At 44.1% G+C, this 23872-nt stretch overlaps 1 protein-coding gene across 1 annotated transcript in view; it reads left to right on the top strand.

Annotated features, from left to right (window-relative positions):
* Positions 1-23872, top strand: part of EFL1 (elongation factor like GTPase 1) — a 424348-nt gene that overhangs the window by 341225 nt on the left and 59251 nt on the right. The window contains exon 16 of the mRNA XM_068275325.1: positions 10262-10393. Coding sequence (XP_068131426.1) covers positions 10262-10393 — 132 coding nt within the window. The remainder of the gene's footprint in view (positions 1-10261; positions 10394-23872) is intronic.

Here is a 23872-nt window from a genome sequence, read left to right as displayed (position 1 = left end):
GGGCTTTCATGCAGCCAACTTTCAGTTGGCTGCATGAAATAGTTTTTTTTTAATTAAAAAAAAACCCTCCCGCAGCCTCCCTGGCGATCTCAATAGAACGCCGGGGAGGTTAAAGTGCACACTGACTAAACATTCTGCCTTTGATGCATAAAGTGTACAACTGTCGGGCATAAAATCAAAAATCAATTATTTATTTTTATCTGGTAAACAAGTAATAAGGATGCTAACCAGGCAATCCAAAAGTTAAAATCACTATTATTTTTCTTGTTGATGAATGATAATTCCCCAGTTTACCTGACTCCATTTGGTACACACAAAATTTGGTACACAAAAAGGAAGTTGCAGGGCATGCTGGGTTATCATTTTTGCTTCTCTAGTAGAGAAGTAGAAGTAGAGAAGCAAAAGATGACAACCCAGCATGCCCTGCAACTTCCTTTTTGTGTACCAAATTTTGTGTGTACCAAATAAGAGTCAGGTAAACTGGGGAATTATCATTTATCAACAAGATAAGTAATAGTGATTTTAACTTTTGGATTGCCTGGTTAGCATCCTTATTACTTGTTTACCAGATAAAAGTAAAGAATTGATTTTTGATTTTATGCCCTGTGGTGATAAATTGAGGTGCTGATGATATTAGGGAGTACAGGAACATATCTCTGTCATTTTTCTGTCTGCTATATCTCACATTTGTATTCTGCTTTGAAGTGATGGTCATCTGGCTGTACTACGTTTGCATCTAAAGGGACTTCAGTGAATAAGCTGGGGTAATCAGACAATGGCAGAAGTGAAGTGTGGAAGTCATTGACACTTGAAACATTTACACTTCTGTTGAGGAAGAGCCTCCTGTGTGTTAAACACTATTTCGTTGTGAGGAAATTAAATTATTGGTGGAGGTGCAAACTATATCCTTATCTTTGATCAGCTAGGAAATACTGTCAACATTGGGGTTGTCACCTGTAACGTGGACTAGGGAAGTCTTTTCATGTATGTGGATGTTAGATCTCTGGAAATCCAATTATGACTGAGGATGTAATTAAATCTAGTCCCCACCCCCCCATCCACAGAGGCTTAGTCTCGAGGCGAATATTTCATTATAAAAACCAGGGGTCAGATACCTCAAATCAGTCCCCTCCTGACGGTAGCTGCGGCTGGTCTCCTGGCCCAAGCTAGTGGACTCCTGGTCTAACCAGAATTGTGTCCGTCCACAAAAGTCCAAGGTTCTTCTATCTGGATCCCTGTATTTTGGTAAGCAAATTGCTTGGTGTGTATTTGGTGTGTATTTTTGTAACTTTTAATTTTGTAACTTTTTTTTTTGTAATCTTTTGTATATATTCTGTTCTGCATTGTTCCACTTTTTTCCCTGGAATATTAAATTATTATTTAATAAGCCTGACTTCTGCTGTACTAAACTAACACTCATAGCCTAGAAGAGACTGAAGTGTAACTGTGTATAAGTTTCATGCCTAATTGTACGCTTGAGCAACACTACCGCATGAGATTGTAATTGCATTGTGTGTATGAGGCACTTCTGCGCTCGACAGCCGAGTGGGAAATCTAACAGTATCGTTCGGAACGACTGTTAGTGGTTTTGCTGCACGACAGTGTAACTTGCATTACAAATCAGTGCCTGATTGTGCTGTGTTACTGTACAACGGTACTGTGTGTGTGGGTGCGTGGCGTTCCCGTATTCGGCCTAAGCGCAAAACTGACCCGAATACGAAAACGCAGAGTGCGCGTTGAGCCCTCGAGAGCTGAGTGGACGTGTCTAGCAACGGCTAGTGGTGGCAGTGGGAACTGTTTGAGGGGTCCCAGCCTGGTTTGTAGCTTAAATAAGGCTGTTCCCCGCTTAATCTGGTCAAACCCGCAGTCGGGAACCGTATACGCAGGCGTGCCGCGGGCTGGTTCCTGACATGCCCGACAATTACACTTTAAGTAATTAGCTGCATAGACTAGGACCCTTTGCTACTCATTTTCAACCCCTGGACAAATCCAGTGATTGGCTACAGTATTTTCCTTTCCTATCTGACAGTTTCTGCTAGGAATGGAGTGGAATAGTTAGACATTAGAGGAACTATAAGGAGAGGACATGCGCTCAGTCCTATGGGAGAAAAGCGCTTTACAAATGTCATTGTATATTGTTTAGTATATCTATTTACTAATGGCTAGCAGAGCTAAAGGTTTTTGTATTTTTTTCTTAGTTGAAGATACACCCCTTTTTATCCTATATACAGGATCTTCTCAAAAAATTAGCATATTGTGATAAAGTTAATTATTTTCTGTAATGTACTGATAAACATTAGACTTTCATATATTTTAGATTCATTACACACAACTGAAGTAGTTCAAGCCTTTTATTGTTTTAATATTGATGATTTTGGCATACAGCTCATGAAAACCCAAAATTCCTATCTCAAAAAATTAGCATATTTCATCCGACCAATAAAAGAAAAGTGTTTTTAAAACAAAAAAAGTCAACCTTCAAATAATTATGTTCAGTTATGCACTCAATACTTGGTCGGGAAACCTTTTGCAGAAATTACTGCTTCAATGCAGAGTGGCATGGAGGCAATCAGCCTGTGGCACTGCTCAGGTGTTATGGAGGCCCAGGATGCTTCGATAGTGGCCTTAAGCTCATCCAGAGTGTTGGGTCTTGCGTCTCTCAACTTTCTCTTCACAATATCCCACAGATTCTTTATGGGGTTCAGGTCAGGAGAGTTGGTAGGCCAATTGAGCACAGTAATACCATGGTCAGTAAACCATTTACCAGTGGTTTTGGCACTGTGAGCAGGTGCCAGGTCGTGCTGAAAAATGAAATCTTCATCTCCATAAAGCTTTTCAGCAGATGGAAGCATGAAGTGCTCCAAAATCTCCTGATAGCTAGCTGCATTGACCCTGCCCTTGATAAAACACAGTGGACCAACACCATCAGCTGACATGGCACCCCAGACCATCACTGACTGTGGGTACTTGACACTGGACTTCAGGCATTTTGGCATTTCCCTCTCCCCAGTCTTTCTCCAGACTCTGGCACCTTGATTTCCGATTGACATGTAAAAGTTGCTTTCATCCGAAAAAAGTACTTTGGACCACTGAGCAACAGTCCAGTGCTGCTTCTCTGTAGCCCAGGTCAGGCGCCTCTGCCGCTGTTTCTGGTTCAAAAGTGGGTTCATGTTTGCATCTGCTGAAAAGCTTTATGGAGATGAAGGTTTCATTTTTCAGCACGACCTGGCACCTGCTCACAGTGCCAAAACCACTGGTAAATGGTTTACTGACCATGGTATTACTGTGCTCAATTGGCCGGCCAACTCTCCTGACCTGAACCCCATAGAGAATCTGTGGGATATTGTGAAGGGAAAGTTGAGAGACGCAAGACCCAACACTCTGGATGAGCTTAAGGCCGCTATCGAAGCATCCTGGGCCTCCATAACACCTGAGCAGTGCTACAGGCTGATTGCCTCCATGCCACGCCGCATTGAAGCAGCCATTTCTGCAAAAGGATTCCTGACCAAGTATTGAGTGCATAACTGAACATAATAATTTGAAGGTTGACTTTTTTTGTTTTAAAAACACTTTTCTTTTATTAGTCGGATGAAATATGCTAATTTTTTGAGATAGGAATTTTGGGTTTACGTGAGCTGTATGCCAAAATCATCAATATTAAAACAATAAAAAGGCTTGAACTACTTCAGTTGTGTGTAATCTAAAATATATGAAAGTCTAATGTTTATCAGTACATTACAGAAAATAATGAACTTTATCACAATATGCTAATTTTTTTTAGAAGATCCTGTAGATACCTAAGTTTATCCAGATTGCTTACTGCCCTGTTTTAAACTGAAAATCACTTCAAAATCCCTGCTATATTGCCACGATTCTGTTTGCGATTCTCTTTCAGGGAGAGATTCTTGTTCTCTGAATGAGAATTGTGAATGTCACAATTTTTGGTGAAAAAGTAGAACGCAAAGTTAAGTTAGCACACCATACTTTAAATGCAGGGTTTGTTTAAGTCAGCACAAGTTTAAAGTATGGCATGCTAACCTAACTTCGCTTTCTACTATGGTCGTACACGAGTGATGTGGCTCACTACCCAAGGTTATGCACCCAGTCCTCTTGGCCTCAATTCACTAAGCTGAACTCCTGTCTTTAATAACTCTTCTGAGCTGTTTTTCAGTTATCACAATTATATCACTATGGTGATAACTGTAAAACAGCTCAGAAGAGTTATTAAAGACAGGAGTTAAAGAGGAACTCCAGTGAAAATAATTTAATATAAAAAGGTGCTTAATTTTTACAATAATTATGTATACATGATTTAGTCAGAGTTTGCTCATTGTAAAATATTTCCTCTCCCAGATTCACATTCTGACATGTATTACATGGTGACATTGTTACTGTGGGCAGATTATGTAGCTGTTCTGGCTTTAACAGACAGCTATAAACAGCCATTTCCTGTGTGTGTCATTGTTACATTGTGGCAGTTTGCCCAGAGTACCGTAAGGTACCAGAGCCTCTTGTGGGAGGGGTTTCAGCACAAAATCAGTCATACAGCGCCCCCTGATGGTCTGTTTGTGAAAATCATTATATTTTTCATGTAAAAGTGGGTATCAGCTACTGATTGGGATAAAGTTCAATTCTTGGTCGGAGTTTCTCTTTAAGCTTAGTGAATTGAGGCCTAGGCTAGGTGTGACACTGTAGAAACTGTTCTTTCAGCGTGAAACAGTCTAGTTTTCATACTGGGTTATTTTCTGCAATTTCTCTGATCTCCACTAGGCTGCTGTGCCAGGGCTGTGCCTGATCCTGTACTGCAGCTATCTCTCTGCTGTCCACTAGGTTACTATGCTAGAGCTGTGTCTTATAATATCCCAGCACTCATACCTCCTACACACTCCATAGTTAGCATAGCATAGGGAGGGTTACCCCAAAACTACTGTGCCAAATCACTGCCCCCCAGTCCTGCTGGTTTCTGAGATAGGGTATATCAAAGCAATCTTGTAAACCAGTGGGGCTGTAATTTGCTGCGGAGGTCATTTCTATGCTGATGTCTATGATAGCCGATTGCTGTGATTGGCTGGCAGGGGGGGTGGGATCAGGGGGGGGGGGGGGGAAGAAAGAAAGAAAAATCACCATTTTTATTATATAAAAAAAGCAGAATTCAATTAATAAAAAAATAACCACTGCCTGCAGCAGTGATCAGAGCCCACAAACGGAAATCTCTGTTGGTGGGCAGAAAAGGAAGAATGGGGGGATTCATTTGTGTGCACTTATGTGTGGCTCTGTAGCAAGCCATTAAAGCTGCAGAGCCCTAATTTGAAAAAAAAATAGCCTGGCCACTAGGGGGGTAAAGCCTGTGGTCCTTAAGATGTTAAAGGACACATCTTCTGTGCCTGTGGCCGGGAACATTCAGCCACAAGGCTGTGCATCTAAGGCAAAGTTTTCATTAACCCTAGGACTAATGTCACTCAGTGGGAAGGGTTTCACCTTTTCAGCTGGATTTCCATTGGCTGCAGGACTTTTATACCCTCTGAAGAATGAGTTTTTCTGACAAACCTGCCATCAGCTTCAGGCCTCTTGTACACTGTAAACCACAAATCCGATTTGCAATTCCGATTTGCAATGTAGGATTCCAATTTTCGCTGGATGCTATGAACACAAGAAGAAAAACGAAAGAAAAAATGCACCATGCAGGACCGATTAAAATTAAAATGGCATGTAAAATTAGGTCAAAATCGCAAATCGGATCTCATGTAGTGTGCAAGAGGCCTCACACTGGTGGTGAGTTAATTTCCACCTTACAGTTCCTCTTCAAGCAAACTGCAGTAATGTAATTTTACCATTAATCCAGTGTATAAAGCTTGCACTGAAGGAATTGAACATTTCTTAAGTTGTACTGTAAGTGTATTATAATGAAGTCTGTTTGTTACGAGCGTATGACCTTCTGTTTACTTTCCTCTTTGATGCTCGCTCTATTCAAGTTATTCAAAATATTCAAGATCTTCCCAATAATGTGACAAACGTATCCCCTGGCAAGGACAGGCATCTTCTTTTCAAAACGTTTTTTGTTTTGTTAAAGTAGAACCACAGCCAATTTTTATTTTATTTTGGATAAAGTGGGAGAAGGTTAGCGCTTCTGTCTTCTTTTATTACTGTCTGTGTTCCCATTTAAGAGGTTTTAAGAGATTATTTCCTTTAATTCCTCTTCTTAGAGACCAAAGTCATTCTGACAAGTAATGAGACATTAGTAAAAGGTTCTAACTCTTCCTCATCCTATTAAAAGATAATGGAGCGCATGTACTAAACTGTGTAAAGCTCAGCCACACTATGCGTAAAGCTCGGCCACACTATAAGTGCTTTTCTGGGGATTGCTTAGCGCTTTCTGAGCGCTTTTTAAAAATCACTCCCATTCACTTTTATTAAAATCGTGGTAAAAATTGCTGCATACGTGATTGCGCGATTGTGCCGATTTTTATGCAATTTTCACCACGTTTTTTAACCACTTGCCGACCAGGGGTGATTTGCCTGATCTGTGCTGCGTGGGCTCTCCAGCCCGCAGCACAGATCAGTATTATGCCAGGGCGATCAGACTTCCCCCCTTTTTTCCCCACTAGGGGGATGTCCTGCCGGGGGGGTCTGATCGCCGCCGGCCATCTTCGTTTTGTGGGGGGGGCTCCTCAAAGCCCCCCTCCGCAGCCATTTCTGCCCTCTGCCTCCTTACCTCCCTCCCTCCCTCTCTCCGTAATGCGCAGGACGGAGTTCCGTCCTGCGCATTGAAGGATAGGCTTCCGCCTATCAGATGCCGGCGATCCCCGGCCAATCAGAGGCCGGGGATCGCCGATCTGCCCTACGGCGCTGCTGCGCAGCAGCGCCGTATGATGTAAACAGCGGGGATTTCTTCCCCGCGTGTTTACATTTTGCCGGCGAGCCGCGATCGGCGGCTCTCCGGCTGTTCACGGAGACACCCTCCGCGAACTGACATGGAGCGTTTCCATGGTAACCCGCAGACGACCAGTTTACGCCGATCGGCGTTAGCTGGTCGTCAAGAGGTTAAAGGAAAGTGAATGGGAGCAATTTTTAAAAACCATTAAAAAAGCGCTAAGCAATCAAATGCGCTCAGAAATGCGCTTATAGTGTGGCTGAGCCCTAACTGCACAATTAACAGAGGAGAATCCAACACATTACATGCAATGCGTTACACTCTACTCATCGTGCGTAAGACATTACGTACGTAATTCTGCTTAACACAGTTTAGTGCATACACCCCAAAATGAGTTTTGAAAGGAGATGCACTTTAAAGAGCTTATTTATTTTACAATGTTCATTTTTAAATTATTTAGTCAGTGTTTGCTCATTGTAAAATCTTACCTCACCCCAATTTACATTTTTAAATGTATCTGAGGAAGTAGTGTAAATGGCGTCATTGCCATGGCAAAACATCACTGAGGCGGCAGGGCTACATACTAGTATCCTGCAATATTTAGTGTTTCTGCCGCTGAAGCCAGGATAACTCATGTAAAAATGGGTTTCCTGAATAATTTAGTATAATCTACGTGTCATCAAAGTGTCTCTTTGAGAGTAACTACTTAGAATTGTATAGACTATCAAGAGTGTGAGTGTGTCTGTGTGTGTATGTACCTGTGAGTGTATGTATCTGGGAGAGTGTGAGTGAGTATGTCTGTCTGTATGTCTGTGTGTATAGGCACCCACCAGTAATATATTCTTGATTTTGTACAACCTTACCAAATGTACTGTATACAGTAGAAGGGTAAACTGAGTAAATTGAATAGATATTTTAGGTAATCCTGCACACATAGAAGTGATAAGATTCTACAATCAAGATTGTATTATTGATAGGCACAGTAATTCCTTCTCGACCACCTAACTCTGATTGGCGGTGGGAGGGTATCAGCTACAGGACCGCCTAACGCCGATTGGCGTCAGGTCCTGTAGGCGGAGATTAGCTGGGATTGCGCATCCCTCTGAGTTACGGGGGTCCGCTCCATAAACAGTCTGACAGCTGCAATCGCACCTGCCAGGCTGTAAGGAAAAGAAACCGCCGTTTTTTTTTCTTTTGTACAGTGCTGCGATCTAGCGCAGCGCTGTACTGGGGACAGCCCTGTCACTTGGCTGTCCCCTGGAGTGGCTCACAAAGTGATCCCTCTCATAGGTTGATGCCTATGAGAGGTGATCGCAGTACTGGATCTCGGAGGGAGGGAAATAAAAATAAAAATCTGCAGTCTGCTGAATTGTTAAAAATAGCCTGGTCACTAGGGGGGGGGGGGGGGGGGGGAGTATACACCTGTGGTCCTCAAGTGGTTAAAGATAGTCATGCATTACTTTATTTTCCATCAAGCAATTAAGCAGTTTACTCTAATGTGGTTGATCCAAAGTCGATCGATCGTAGTGTCTCGCACTACAAGCAAGATCCTACATGATTCTCCTTCACTGTTGATGTGAACGATGTTGTGCCTTCATGCTCTGAAACCAAAAATTGATTCTGTGCCAATCGAAATCATGGGAACAGTAGCCAATTCCTTTATGATTGACCAACACCTTCCATCCTGTCCAATCAAGAAAATTGGTCGATTTGACTAGTTATCGGGCCAATTTCCATCAATCGGGCATAATGGAACTGTAAGGAATAGCGGAGATGCCGCCGCTGAGTCAAGCGGCATGGTGGCTATCTCCGCGTGTCAACCGGCGGCCTCTGCCGCGAGGGTATGTGCTCAAGGTCCTTCCATTGCTCACAGGTTAAGGGCTACGCGCGCGAGCAGAGCGACAGGACCTTTATGCAGCTAAGAGGGGAGTCAGCTGATAATGCGGTCAGCTGACTCCAGCTAGCATCCGGATTGGCTGAGTGGCTGGGGCGGCGCTAGGGAGCATACTGACTATATATATAGAGCAGGTCTGTCAGTAGTTCCGCGTCTGCTGTTGCGAATGTTATAGTGTGTTAGCGCATAGACCCTAGCCAGATCCCAAAGTGTGCTAGAACCGGCTGGAGCCGGGGATCCACACTTAGTCAGATTCTGTTGATAGCTTTAAAGTACTAATACATTGTTTATCTGTTATGACCTTTTGCTTGCTCTGACTATTCTTCCGTTTGTCGATTCTGTACCTCAGCCTATCTGATTCACGTTGCCAACCCTGCTTGTCTTTGACGTTGAATCAGCCTTTCGTTCTGTACTGCATCTGTCCGCACGTTGCCAAACTCTGTCTGTCTGACCTTGCTACCGCACCAGTGGGCCCTGACACTGGTGAGGGAAACCAGTTGCTTCCACTTACCTCTCAGGGGTAGCACACTGGTACTTAGTTGTTATACCTGCTTGCAGGTACTCAGAGGCTGCAGTACTGTCTGCTCTTAGGCAGCAGTACTGCATGTGTCCCTTAGTTTGCAGCACCAACTGTATCAACTACACCTAGGCTGCAAAACAGTCTGAACCATCAGGGGAATCCTTGGTCTAAAATCATTAGGATCACTTCCCCGTATACTGTGCACCAAACACTATCTGGTTGCAGTACAGTCTGAATCACTTGCTCCTCAGGTGGTCAGCTGTACATCGTTACTGTGTTCCTTCTCCTTGTTGTAGTATTCTTATGTCTATTGGCTGTAGCACGGACTGTCTCATCCACTCATAAGGTGAGCACCGGCTGCAGTAGGGTCTCTCACCCGTCTTACTGTTACAATAAACACATCACTCTTTATTAGGTGTCCAGAGGTTAGTCATACTTGTATTATTGGTGATTCTGCAGATCATCCATAATCAGGTATACATCTGTATTGTTGACGATTCTGCAGATCATCAATAATCAGATTCTCTCTTTATGCTGACACCAATCGTTACAGGAACACAATAGATTCTCTATCGATCCAATGAAATTATTGAATCGTTTGGATGATTGTACAGGAAAATAAAGTATGTTTGTTTATGTTGTATTACTGTATCTGCCCTTGATTACGGCATCCTGATTGTTTACAATATTGTATTTTAAGTACACACAACTATGACTACGGTATTTTACACTGAATTAGTAAGCTAGCATAATAGCATTCCATTTTTTTTTACCTTGGTGAAACTGGCAATACCAATGCACCTGGTCATATAAAATCAGGGAAGATGGTTTTCTAAAGCTAATTTCTTTTGTAGGACTCCTGATGTTTAAAACAAAAAAGGCATAGCATTTCCATTGGATCCTATTGGATGTAATGATGACAACACTGTCGTGCATATTTCTTTGACCCGTTTTTGTTTGGTTGATCCCTCATTAGGTATCAGAGGTTTGGAAGATTTTGTCCTGAAATCTGCAACACTGTCTACATCTCCAGCATGTCCTCCATTCATTCCTCTTAACTTTGAAGCCACGCCAATTGTTCGAGTTGCTGTTGAGCCAACACATCCAAGTGAGTAAAAGATGAGATTTATTTCGTATGACTGCAGTGTTTGGTGATTAGTTTAATGTGACCACAGGTTTACTTTAACCATCTGTCAGTAAGGGCCGGTTTTCACTAGGAACCTCGGCCTATTCCTATTCAGCCTGTTCTGCTGCACAGCAGAGGACTTACGAGGCCAAAACCGGTAAAAAAGTAAAGTACCTGCATGTTCTTTAAATGCATGGAGGACGCCATCCGCGCCCTCCATGCAGTTCCCCCCGGGTCCCCTTAGTGACATCGCCCCTGTGCACTCGCGACCCCACAGGCCAGGTCGGGCTCTCCAGCCACTCCTAATATGGCCTCCGGAGCTGGCCGCGGCTGCGCAGTCCGCACTGCCGTAAGTGCAGCTGCGCAGCTCTAGGGCCAACCCCTCCAAACCGCGCACTCTCGCGTGGAATGGGGGGGTTGGCCCTAGAGCTGCGCAGCTGCACTTGCGGCAGTGCGGACTGCGCAGCCGCGGACAGCTCCAGCGGCCATATTAGGAGTGTCTGGAGAGCGTGGCCCGGCCTGTGGGGTCGAGAGCGCACCGGGGGGGGCGATGTCACTAAGGGGACCCGGCAGAATGGCGCGGATGACGTCCTCCATGCATTTAAAGAACATGCAGGTACTTTACTTTTTTACCGGTTTTGGCCTCGTAAGTCCTTTAAAGGACACCTGAAATTATTTTTGTTTAAAAGAGTTTCACTTTCCCAGGGCTCCAGCCCCGTGCAGCCGCCCTATGCCCGCACTGTCCTGGAACGCTCCTCCGGTCCCCAGCCGTGGCTAAGTTTTGTTACCACTGACTGCGCATGAGAAGGATGCTCCAGGCAACGGAAGTGCGAACGAGGATGCCCACGGCCAGGGCCGCGCAGGTGCAGTTGCCGTCGATTTGCAAGTTAGAAAAAGGGGACACGCTAAAGAGGGGGATGCATAGGAGGAGGGGGGGTAAAGAGGTAGAGGCACAAGACAGAGAGCCTGGTGGGAGAGGAGAAATTAAATGAAGGACTGCAGTTTGTCAGGGACATGTTGTTTAAAGGAGCAACTGAAATCTGAATAGAGGAAAGGGTCATGGGGAAGGCATCAGGGTGGGAGGGGGAGCTGGGAAAAGAGATAACATAACCTGCAATCAAGCTAATCTAAACTGCCTGGAGGTTGCTTCTCTGCTCACTACAGAAGTCGGCTGTTAGCACCTGTATCACCGGCTTCTGCAACACCAGACTGTCCTGCATTATTGATTAATTACTCTGATCAGGATAAATAATCAATAATCTAGGGCACGCTGGTATTACAGCAGCCAGTGCACATGGCTACTAATGACAGGCAACTTCTGAAGCACTAAACACATCCTGCCACCTCTCCCTGCTAATGTCCCAGCTGCAGCACAGCAATCAATCTCTCTAATCACCCTGCTGCTCTGCACATTCACTCACTGCAGGCTGTGTGTAGAAAGCAAGGAAACACTTTGCCTACAGGACCAGAAGGGGTGCTACATCTAGTGCAGGAAGTAGTACAGTCCTATGCACTGCCTGCTTCTATTTTCCTGAATGTTGACCAAACTATAAAGAAAAGGTCCCAGGTGGAAGACCGCAGTGGCTGAGCACCACAGTGACACCCTTAGCCATGGCTACACCCAATGAGCATCTGCAGCCCCATGGTAGGTACGCCACTGCGAGCGCTGCTATGTAAACAAAATGTGCAGTACTCTGCTGGCATTGGTACAAGACGGTATTTGCATAAAGCATGTTCCCATGTCCCGCAATGTGCATTACTCTGCTAGCGTTGGTATCGGTATTATTGCCGTGTTCTGCCTGCATATGGCAATATTACCAGCAGTACATGCATCATCATTCCCGCTTCATTCACAGTAAAATTGCTTATTTTTTACAATACTTATTTATAAATTATTAAGTCACGGTTTGCCCATTGTAAAATCTTTCCTTTCTCCAATTTACATTCTGAAATTAATCACTGGAGGTGATATCTCTAGTTCTGCCAGGTGACCTGTAGTGAATGTTTGTTACTGAGAGTTCTATGCATAGATGCAGATATTGCTTGCTTGGCAGTTGGAAAAAGCTGCTCTTTCCCACCATGAAATGAGTTTCACAGACAACAAACTGTCAGGACCATGGTCATGACATCACACTGTGGGAGGGGTTTCACCACAATATCAGTCATACAGACCCCCCTGATGTTTTATGTGAGAAAATGGGAGTATCAGCTACTGATTGGGATGAAGTTCAATCCTTGGTTAAAGTTCCTCTTTAAGTCTTTAATATAAGAGAATCAAGTCCCATAACTGACTAGGAATTACATGCAATTACTCTCTGTGATGTATAATCTTAGGGTATATTTTACACACATACACACACTAAAATTACTGTTTTGTTTTTTTGTTGAACCCAGTTAATAAAAAAGGAAAAAATCACTATTTCAGATCAGTGCAATATTTCTTCCTCGTTGACTCCTCTTCCTGGTTAGAAACCTGTTGACTTGTGCGGCATTTCACATAACATTCTCCAGTAATGTGCTTGATGGTTTTGAAGTATTTTTCATCATTACCGTCACTTCTGTGACTGGTCCCACAGCAGTTCACATTTCCAACCTTTTATATTTTACACTGAGAGGGAATGGAAATAAATCTACGGGTTTTCATAAAAAAAAAGAAAATTACAAGCACTTAGTACCTGCATGCAGTGCGATTCCTTCAGAAGCCGGAAAATGATGGCTCGTGAGGAATCTTTTATCAGACAGCTATATGAGCTGGCAGAAAACTCATTTTTGGCCTTAAAAGGAAAAGCACAAGAGTGATGAAGTGAGATCAAAAGCACCGAGCTATCCCAAAAGCTCCAGATTCTGAATGATTTTAACCCTCACCTGTGCTAAAAAAGGATCTTCAGCCAAAAAATCAAATTCGATTTACCCACTGCTCTGTCTTTATTAGGTAGTCTACATGCAGTCTACATTTCAAACATTCCAATATAATCATAAATGTTTCTGCTGTAATTCATTTTATCTCAGTCAGCCTGGCTCCTTCCTGGTACATTGCCGGGGAGAGGGAAGCTTGTTATCTCCCCTCCCATAGTCCTGCTCCTCAGCGATTGGCTGAGGGCAGTTCATTGTGACAGGAAACTTAGAAGGGAAATACACCTGCTAGATATGACAGTGTAGTTTCTAGGAGAAAAAAAGAGAGAGGAAATGGCATCAGGATTGGCTTCAGTCCCCTTCCACACTAGCACGTTTTCATTGCATCGCGTTACCCGTTTTTAACGCAGGGTAACGCTAAAGCAATGAAAGTCTATGGGATATTTCATACTTGATGCGATGCCTGGAACATCCGATGTGACGCGAGGACATCAGTGCGTTATGGGTCAACATCTGCAGTGATGTGCGTTGACCGAAAGTCACGTAAGTCAATGGTGCCGCAGATATAAACTCTTTCGCATTGCGGTGCACAGGCACGGAAGCATATTTTTTCAGTACACTCGCAATGCGTATTTCCGCCACAGGACGTGAGCTCTAGAGAGTCTCAATTATGATTTGATTTGCTGCCAAGAATTACATTAAGGCTTATTACCTTGTCTGCAAAGCTTGATCTTAAGGCTGCCATACACTGGTCGATTGCCACCAGGTCAACCAGCAGATAGATCCCTCTGTGATTGACAGTGGGGATACGCGCCGGCTGGATCAGATAATGTATTGCCGCTAGCGTCGGTCGTCGGACATTCGAACACCGATATCGGCGCACTCCCAACCTGCCGGCGATCGAGCGAAATCTTCCCCGTGGACAGATCCACAGGAACAATCGATTTCGGGTGGAAATCGATCGTTCGGTCAGCATTTGCGCAACGATTTCACAGCAGATTCGAATCTGCTGTATATTGGCGGGAAATAGTGTAACTGTATGGGCCCCTTTAGCGCGTGGTGCAATGCAATAATCCGGTCGCACCGCAATTAAAACCAGTCAGAGGTAGTAAAGATGGAACATATCAGGAACTTTTTTCTCTTTATTTACTATATAAAATTCACAAAAGTCCACAAAGTGGACAGTACAATACATAAGTTATGTAAGTAGAACAAGTATTTATCTACTTATATATGTGTTTTTTTTCCCCTGAGATAATATGGCTGTCCCTACTGCTTTAACCACCCTGGCGTTCAATTCCCCCAGGATTTCCGTGCAAAAAGTGTTTCAATTAATTTCCAATAATTTTCAACCAATTTTTTTTTTTTGCAATACATTTTTTTATATATTGAATTCAATACAGGTTATTGTATTGAATTCAATTTACAAAAAAAAGTTTTCTGCAAGATGTTGATGATGCTGTGTGACCCTGGTGTCATCAACACCGATCAATGGGGGGGGGGGGGGCAAGGGAGAAGCAAAATCCGCCAAGGGACATGGAAGAAGACACTGGGTAAGCTATCAGAGGTACGCAACGAGGGATCAGCACGCCAATGGTGAGTATAAGACCCAAATGTATAGGTAGCAAGATGTGCAGCCAGGTATAGTTAGCCAGATGTGCAGCCAGGTATAGTTAGCCAGATGTGCAGCCAGGTATAGTTAGCCAGATGTGCAGCCAGGTATAGTTAGCCAGATGTGCAGCCAGGTATAGGTAGCCAGATGTGCAGCCAGGTATAGGTAGCCAGATGGTTTGCTAGGTATATAGTGAGCCAGATGTTTGCCAGGTATATAGGAGACAGATGTGCAGCCAGGTCTAGGGAGCCAGATGTATAGGAAGCCAGGTTTGCAGGTGCCTCTGCCCCTCCCCCATTTCCCCTGATCCCCGTACTCCCCCCTGACTGTGGCCGGGTGTCCCTGGACGGGGACTCCTTGTGTGTGTGTGGGGGGGGGGGGGGGGGAGGAGGAGGAGGAGGAGATTCCCCTTCTATGCGGGCTGGTGGTGGCCTGCGGGGATGCCCCTTCTGTGGTGGGTTTCCCCTTCTATGGGGGCTGTGGGTGGCCTCTCCCTCCTCCCTCCCGATCCCCCCCCCCCCCCCGATCCCCAACCCCCCCCCCCAAGTCAGGAGCCCTGATCTCACCTGAGGGCTTTCTCCTGTAGTGGAAGCGGCGCACTTCCTCCTCCATCTCGAAGTCTCGTGTTCTCTGTAATTAGAGTTACGAGGCTTAGTGACGTCACCGAGCCTCGTAACTGTTATGACAGAGACCGGGACTTCGCTGATGGAGGAGGAGGGTGTCCATCGCGGCCAGCGCAGGAGAAAGCCCTCAGGTGAGTAGATCAGGGCTCCTGACTGGGGGGGGGGCGGGGAAGCAGGGGGGGAGGCACGGGGGATCGGGAGGGAGGGGGAAAGAGGAGGGAGGGGCCACCCACAGCCCCCATAGAAGTGGGCACCCCCCAAAGAAGGGGACACCCCCCCCACAGAAGGGGGATTCCCGCAGGCCACCACCAGCCCGCACAGAAGGGGGAGTCCCCGACCGGCCACAACCAGCCCCCATAGAAGGGGACAGCCCCCCCCCCCCCCGCACAAAAGGGGTATCCCCGCAGGCCACCACCAGCCCGCATAGAAGGGGGATGTCCCTCCCACACACACACACAGGAGTCCCCGGCCAGCCTGAACAGAAAGGGGACATCCCGCACGCAGCCAGCACATTCTCTGCCCCGCTGGCTGCACGGGGATTCCCCAAGAATGCTGGATGCTAGTTCTGCACGCTGGGGGAAGCACAGATCGCTACCCACAATGTGCTGACAGGCATCCAGCCATCCTGGGGAATCCCTCTGATCAGTAAAAAGTGCAGCGAGCGGTGCAGAGAAACAGGAAATCTCCCTTTCGGCATGGACGAGCTCAGCTCGTCATTACCGCTTTTTGCATGTATTTCCTGGACGAACTCAGCTCGTCCATACCGCCAGGGAGGCTACGAGTCCTGGTAGGCCTGTAGGGCTCGGAACTGACTAATGTTGCAACTGAAAAAGAAAGATCTTATCTAACATTTTTATATGGGGCTCTGAGCCTACAATAATGGTATAGTCAAGTAAGATTGAAAATATCTTCAGAATGTGAAGATGACTGTAGAGATTTGCTAACTTTGAGTACGGAAGCCTTACTGCAGTGCATTTGTAATGTTTAATGCAGTCTCCTCTGCATTTAGTGCAGACAAATTAACTTTATAATAGTAATCCGTGTTTTTCAAAAGGCCGTTTTCATTCAAGACTTTCTTGCTGTGTCTAACTATGGCTTTGACATAGGAGTGAAAATCGCTAGTGATTTTGTCGTCTTTGTGTTGCTGCAATTTGTCATTGTGAAGGTTTCAATGAAAGTGAATGGAGTTGCCGAGTTGGTAAGCCGATGGGACGATTTATCCCTGAATTGCTGTGACTGAAAGGTTTCAGCGTTATAGGGGAGCAATGACAACACAAGTTCGGCACAGAACATTAAAAAGCAAGATTCAGTGAAAACATGGTTTGTACCAGTGACAAGCAATAATCTTTGCTGCATTAATCAGCCACTGAATTATTCTGTCAGCAACAAAGCGCTAGCAATTTCAGCAGCAAACCCCTGGCAACAAATCACATGTGCCCTAAAGTCTTAAGGCCTATTCAAGATGGCGCAGAACCATTTGCCTCAGATCAGCCAATGACTGCCACATATGCACTCGTGTTGTTGTGCAAAGGTACTGATATGTGGCTCAAAAGCTTGGTGTGGAGGTTGAGCAGTAGCACCATATACTAGGTGATGAGCATCTTGGTTGAAAGGTGCCCGGGCAGCCGCCAATCTGCTGCATTTTCAGTCTCTTTAGAAAGGCGTGAAGGTTTACATCTATCTACTGCCAGAGAACCAAGCTATCAGAATTGCTGGAAAATCCTCCTCCTGATCTTGCCCTTAGTGTGTGCAGCATTTTCTAGAACCTGTATTTTTTCAGTTATGTTAGCTAAACAATTCCCTTATAGAAAACTATCTACCAAATCTTCAACAACCTTAAGCATTGACCTATTAGTTGACTTTCCACATATAAGAATCTGGTTTCAACCTTCTGACGTGCCAGCTTGATGGTCTACTGTCTAGCCCTCTTGCCCCACGACACTAGAAGTTCAGTGACCAGCCTAGACACTTTGTGCATGGAGTTTGTATGTTCTCCACATGTTATTATTGATTTATATAGCGCCAGCATCTTCCATTATGCTGAACAGAATACAGGGCATAAAAATGCAATATAAACAGTGCAGCAGTTAATAGTACAGTGGTAGATTACAGCTTATGCCGTGAACAAATGAATTACAGCTATTTACATAATAGTGGAAGATATGCACACACATAACACAGCATTGAGATAAAAAAAAGGGGAAGAGAGCCCTGGCCAATTGGCCTTACAGCCTAAAGGGGTAATGGAAAGGACAACAGGTGAAGGGAAGCTGTGTATGAGATGGTAAAATGGTGGTCAGTTGCCAGGGTGTCTTAAGTTAGAAATTATTATTGCCTGAAGTGGTGAGTTTTCAGGTTGAGCCTAAAAAGGTTAAGTGTGGTGGAGTGGCTGATATGTTGAGGGAGGGTGTTCCAGAGGGGAGAGGATCAAGAGAAGTCTTGTAGGCAGGAGTGGAAGAGGTGACCTGGGAGGAAGACAGGAGAATATTGTTAGTAGAGCCGAGATTGCATATAGGATGGTATCTGGAAATAAGTTTTAGATAAGGAGCAAGGTTGTAAAGTGCTTTGTAGGAAAGCGTCAGGATTTTGAGTTGTATCCTTTGTGCAATTGACAGCTAGTAAAGAGAAAGACAGAGTGGGATAGGACGCTTGGAGAGGTGGATAAGTCATGCTGCAGAGTTTATGATGGACTGTAGCATAGTCAAATGGTTAGGAGGTAGGCCACAGAGCAGACAGTTGCAGTAGTATAGACTTGCGTAAATTTTGGGCAAGCACAAGATATTTGGTAGGGACCTGTGTGAGAAAGGGCAGGATTCTGGAGATGTGTTTTTAGGTGGAGGTGACTAGGAGGATAGTTTGTCAATGTTTGTCAATGTGTGGTTTGAATGAGAGACTTAAGTCCATTATGACACTTACGGTAGGCAGCACAGGGGTTATTGGAAGTGCCATCAACAGAGAGAAATTGTGATGTTGGGCAGGAGCGTTGAATTCTGGGATGGAAAAATAAGCATTTTGGTCTTGACCATGTTGAGTTTCAGAAAACGGGGGTAGTGGGATTGAGACATTTAGGCACACAAGCTGTTCGAGTTGCCAAGTCAGGAGCGGAAAGATCCATTTGGGTATCGTCCGCGTATAGGTGATATTGGAAGCCAAAAGAACTGATTAGCTGACTACGACCATAAGCATAGATAGAAACAAGGAGAGGTCTGAGGACTGAGCCATGGGGAACTCCAACAGTAACGAGACGTGGAGAAGAGATGGTGCGGTAGTGAGCGACTCTGAAGGTCCTATCTGTGAGATAAGATGAAAGCTAGAAGAGAGTAAGACCCTGAATATCCATGGATAAAAGGATTTTGAGAAGGAAAGGATGGTTTACTGTGTCAAAAAGGGAACAGAGATCTAGGAGGATGAAAATAGAGAAGTTGCCTTTATATTAAGCTGTTGACAAGTAATTAGTTGCTTTCAGTAGGGAAGTTTCGTTTGAGTGGCCTGTTCAGAATCCAGATTGGAGGTCATGTTTGCATAGATTTCCTCTGGAAATGCTGCTTTCGTACCACAGCCCAAAAACATACTAGTTAATTGATTTCCCATTAAAGGATACCCAAAGTGACATGTGACATGATGAGATAGACATGGGTATGTACAGTGCCTAGCACACAAATAACTAAGCTGTGTTGTGTTTTTTTTTTCTCTGCCTGAAAGAGTTAAATATCAGGTATGTAAGTGGCTGACTCAATCCTGACTCAGACAGGAAGTGACTACAGTGTGACCCTCATTGATAAGAAATTCCCCTTTTTTTCCTTTTTTCTTGCTCTCAGAAGCCATTTTCTGCTAGGAAAGTGTTTTATAGTTGGAATTTCTTATCAGTGAGGGTCATACTGTAGTCACTTCCTGTCTGAGTCCAGACTGAGTCAGCCACTTACATACCTGATATTTAACTCTTTCAAGCAGAGAAAGAAAAAAAGGAACACAGCATAGTTATTTGTGTGCTAGTCACTGTACATACACGTCTATCTCATCATGTCAGATGTCACTTCAGGTATCCTGTAAGAAATTACCCCATTTAGGGGTAGCAGATTAAGACTGTGGTATGCACACACTGTGAGTGGTCCCTGCTTCATTTAGCTGTCTATGCAATTTGAGTCCTACATGAAAAAGTATTTTACAGTTGTTCATTCATTAATTACTTCAAGAAGTATATATGTGGCTCTGGAAAAAAATAAGAGACCACTGCAATTTATTTTAAATTCAGTGTCTTTAGGAGCATGACAACCATTTCATGCCACTGTCTGTTACATTTCTACTTGAGCACACCTCATTCTTCTTTATGAGGTACTTATTATGTGATCACTTGAATCAAACCTTATTTAATGAGGAAAAGTATAAAAACCACTGCAATAATCAACACTCTCCTCATGGAATGTGACCAGTTAGATGGTAGAAATATGCGCAAAAGGTGGATCAGCGCATCACCAGGCCGCTTCCGAATGGCCTACAATCAGAGGTGCGCTGAACCTCCTCAGAAACTGCAAACGCACCTTGAACCCAAACAGAAGCTCTGCATATACACCAAAAGCAAGACTGCTAAGTGGGAGCAGCTGACCAAAAATGAATTAAATTAGTACATGGCAAAGAAATGAACAGCGCTACTTAAGTTTCTGTTTGGGTTCAAGGTGCGTTTGCAGTTTCGGGGGGGGGGGGGGGGGGGGCTCAGCGCACCTCTGATTGTAGGCCATTCAGAAGCGGCATGGTGATGCGCTGATCCACCTTTTGCGCAATTTTCAATTTTACTTGCTAGCGCACCCAGGCTATGCATAGGTTAGGATTGGACATCCTCCAGTGGTAGACAGGTTATGTGTATGCTAGGTGTGTATTTTATCCCACAAGTGGGGCTTGCACTCTCTTGCAGGTAGGCACTTATCTGTTTTTAAGTAGTGCTGTTCATTTCTTTACCAAGATGGTAGAAATATGCCTAGCAGTATGTCTAAGCTCATTGGGAATCTATTAATAACTATTGACCATGCAAAAACAGGTGAAAGGAAAGGTTTGGTGTGAGGAACGTGCAGTCCTGGCTTTACTGGTTCAAGGATACAGTAAATGCTAGGTTGCTTTTATCCTTAAAATTTCTAATATGGCAGTGTACTGTATTACAATAATGTCAAGTAACAGGCAGTGGAGACAACTAAGTTACAAACTGGCAGAGGTCAAAAACGAATTGGAACTGAGAAGGATGATCTTGACCACAAACTCACATGTCACTCAAGAGACATGCTCCTACTAGCATGACTGAAGTCATGCAAGGCTAGGAAAAAAAAACCTTCATCAATGAGAAGCAGAGAAACGTATGGCTGAGGTTTGCTTAAGACCACAGGAATTGTACTATAGAGGATTAGGTAAGGTCATCTTTTCTAATGAGTCCAGTTTTCATATTTGCCCAATACCTTGTCATCTTATGGTTAGATAGAAACCTGGAGAAGCCTGTACATGCCACTGTGTCTCGCACCAACTGTAAAATATGTAGAGAGGTCAGTGATGGTTGGAGATGCTTCAGCAAGGCTGTAATCGGGCAAATATGTCTTTATGTAGGGCGCATGAATCAAACCACATACAGGGTTATCCTAGAAAAATAATTGCTTCTTTTAGTAAGACTATGTTCCCCAACTTAGAGGATTGGGATTTCCAGCAGGACAATGCTTCATGCCCTACAGCCAGAGGAATTAAGGTCTAGATGTAGGATCACCAAATCAGCTCTGGCTTAGCCAGCCCAATCTCTAGATTTGAACCCAATTGAAAACCTATGGCATGACAGGAGGAAGATGGATGGCTATGAACCATCAAGCAAAGCTGAGATTTTTTTGCAGAAAGAGTGGTATGAAGTTACCCAATTCTATCTCTTCAGGCAGATGATGGCTGTATTCCAGGAAAAATAATGTTTTAGTTAGTGTGGAAAAAGGGTGAGAAATATGAGGCTTTTAATTGCAGTTTGTATCCATATTGGAAGAATTCTCCCTCTCTTCCTGTCCCTTTGCCCTCTATGGATGTTTTTGGCCTTTAATTTGAAACATTTATTTATTGCTGTTTGTTTCACACCTAAAGAGATTTCCTCTTTCAAATGGAAGTGCTGGAAATTTTTGAAGATGGAGCATAAGACAGCAATAAAAAAAAAAAAAATCAAAAGATGTTTCGAACCACTTTTCACATGATCTAAAACTGATATTAACATTTTCTGGAACGGGGCTTTAAAATGTGATTCTCTGTAAACATTTGTTTCACGTATTCACCTAGCATCTATTTTTTTTTACTGCTGATTATCCATCTCATCTCCACAATGCTTTGTCTGAGCTTTTGATATTCAGATTGCATCTTTTCTAAGTGGTCTTCTTAATCCACTCTGACTTCATTTCCCCTTCATGGAACAAAGCTATTGGCTTATGCGGTGAGGCTACTTAATACCTGCTAAGTAGTATTTACCACAGTCACATCCGCTCCAGCTTGATTTACTTCCAATTACTTTATAGCTTTCTCCATGCTATTTATTGGTAACATCTTTTTATGTGAGGCATACATCATTGTAGATTAAAACCAGGAATTTCTGTATTTCAATACAACGTAAGAGGCGACCCATACTAGTACTCAAACCTAGTTCCCTATATTTATTATTTTCAGAAATGCACTAATGTATGTTTGAGTACATTTGATGTGATTAACCACTTTGACAGCCTCCCCTCAAGTACCATCCTTTCCCCCGTATCCTTTAGGTAAGTATACATTCACAAGTCCGCTTCTTCCAGTGATGTCTGCAATTCCTGATTGCTGATGCTCCAGTCCCAAAGCTCCATGCCAACTTCCTGTTGTCACAGTTGAAAAATGCTGGTAAGAGGCTAGGAGTTGAACAACCAACACTCAGATGGCCTACCTTTTCATTACTATTATTTAGTCTTTTTATTGTGCTGGCATCTTCTGCAGCACTTTACAGAGTATGGAAAGTATGGTAGACAAACTGCTTTAAACCCCCTTATATGCCGGTTATGCCTGGTGATCCCTTCACAGGGTGCCAACGCAGAAACAGTGCAGAAGCCCACAGCACACCATGCGGAACAGTGTAGGACTAGGAGGTAGAAAACCTGAGGAAATCCACCTTCTGGCCAAGCAGCAGAAACCATGTGTTATCACTCCCAATAGAAACCTGTAGCAATTCTTCACTGTGAGCAGCAACACCTGATTACTGCTGCTTGGCCAGCAAGAGGATTTACTCAGCTCTCCCAGCTCCCAGTCTGACACTGGTGGGGAAGTAAAATACAGGACCTTTTTCAGTGCATCCAAAAGACAGACATATACATATGTTAGTAACTGTCCTTCAGAGGGAATCACTAGCTAATCCTCACCGTAGTCCTATGTCCATCATAGTCTAGGGTCAAGTTAGGAGGAAGCAACTTATCTGTGTTTTTGAGATTTGGGCGGAAATCAGAGTGCCCGGAGAAAACCCACGCAGACACAGGGAGAACATATAAAGTCATTGGGAAATTAGGCGAGAGAAAACAATAGTTAAAATATCAGTAATATCTTGACACCTAACACTAACCGCCCACCTCTTCATGCCTAACACATAAATCCTGTTCCTGCCGCCATCTGAGTTTGGCTACACTGTTGCCGAACTCTGTGCTGATCCATTCCCAGTACCCATACCCACGCTATGCACCTGGAACCCTGTAGCAACAAATGTACAATTGCGGTTTATGGTATTACCAAGACACAATGGAAGCTGCCACACTGAAATTGGGTGCTTCAATCAGTCCCTCAGTCAGTGCAGACTATGGACCATGTTGTTTCATTAGGATTGCCCAGTGAATACCCCATTTCATAAAACTAGGGTTTCTTTCATACAGACCGCTGCATGTGGTGCATCCATCAGCTGTCAGCTGCTCCTGTGCACCTGCCAGCCACTTGCAAATGCTTGGTGCAGGCAGTGGGATGGCTCCAATCCCATAGAAGCACATGTGAAATGAGGTCATGTTTGCCGCCCAGTAATTGCACATATAGTGTGGCTACAAACTTTAATCTGTGGTCAGCAGATGGGAGACTGAACTGCCCAGTAAGCTTGCAATTCAGCCATTTGTGTGAAAGAGGCCAGTGTAAAAAAAGACATAACTTACTGTTTTTACACCACAGAGGTTAATAAGGGTTCCCCATAACATATTCTTTGTTAGTCCATGTCTTGTACAGTGGCGCCATATTTCCAAATTATTAATGCTTTGAAGTTTCACCTGCAAATCATGTTCAAGAGTAAGACTATCTTTTTTCTGTCCCTGTGGCTTTAATGGGATGATACATCTATAGTTAGTGAAGTTACACTGGCTAGCAGAGGAGGGGTCT

This window comes from Hyperolius riggenbachi, chromosome 3, assembly GCF_040937935.1.
Source record: "Hyperolius riggenbachi isolate aHypRig1 chromosome 3, aHypRig1.pri, whole genome shotgun sequence".
NCBI lineage: Eukaryota > Metazoa > Chordata > Amphibia > Anura > Hyperoliidae > Hyperolius > Hyperolius riggenbachi.
This window is presented reverse-complemented; position numbering and strand designations above follow the sequence as displayed.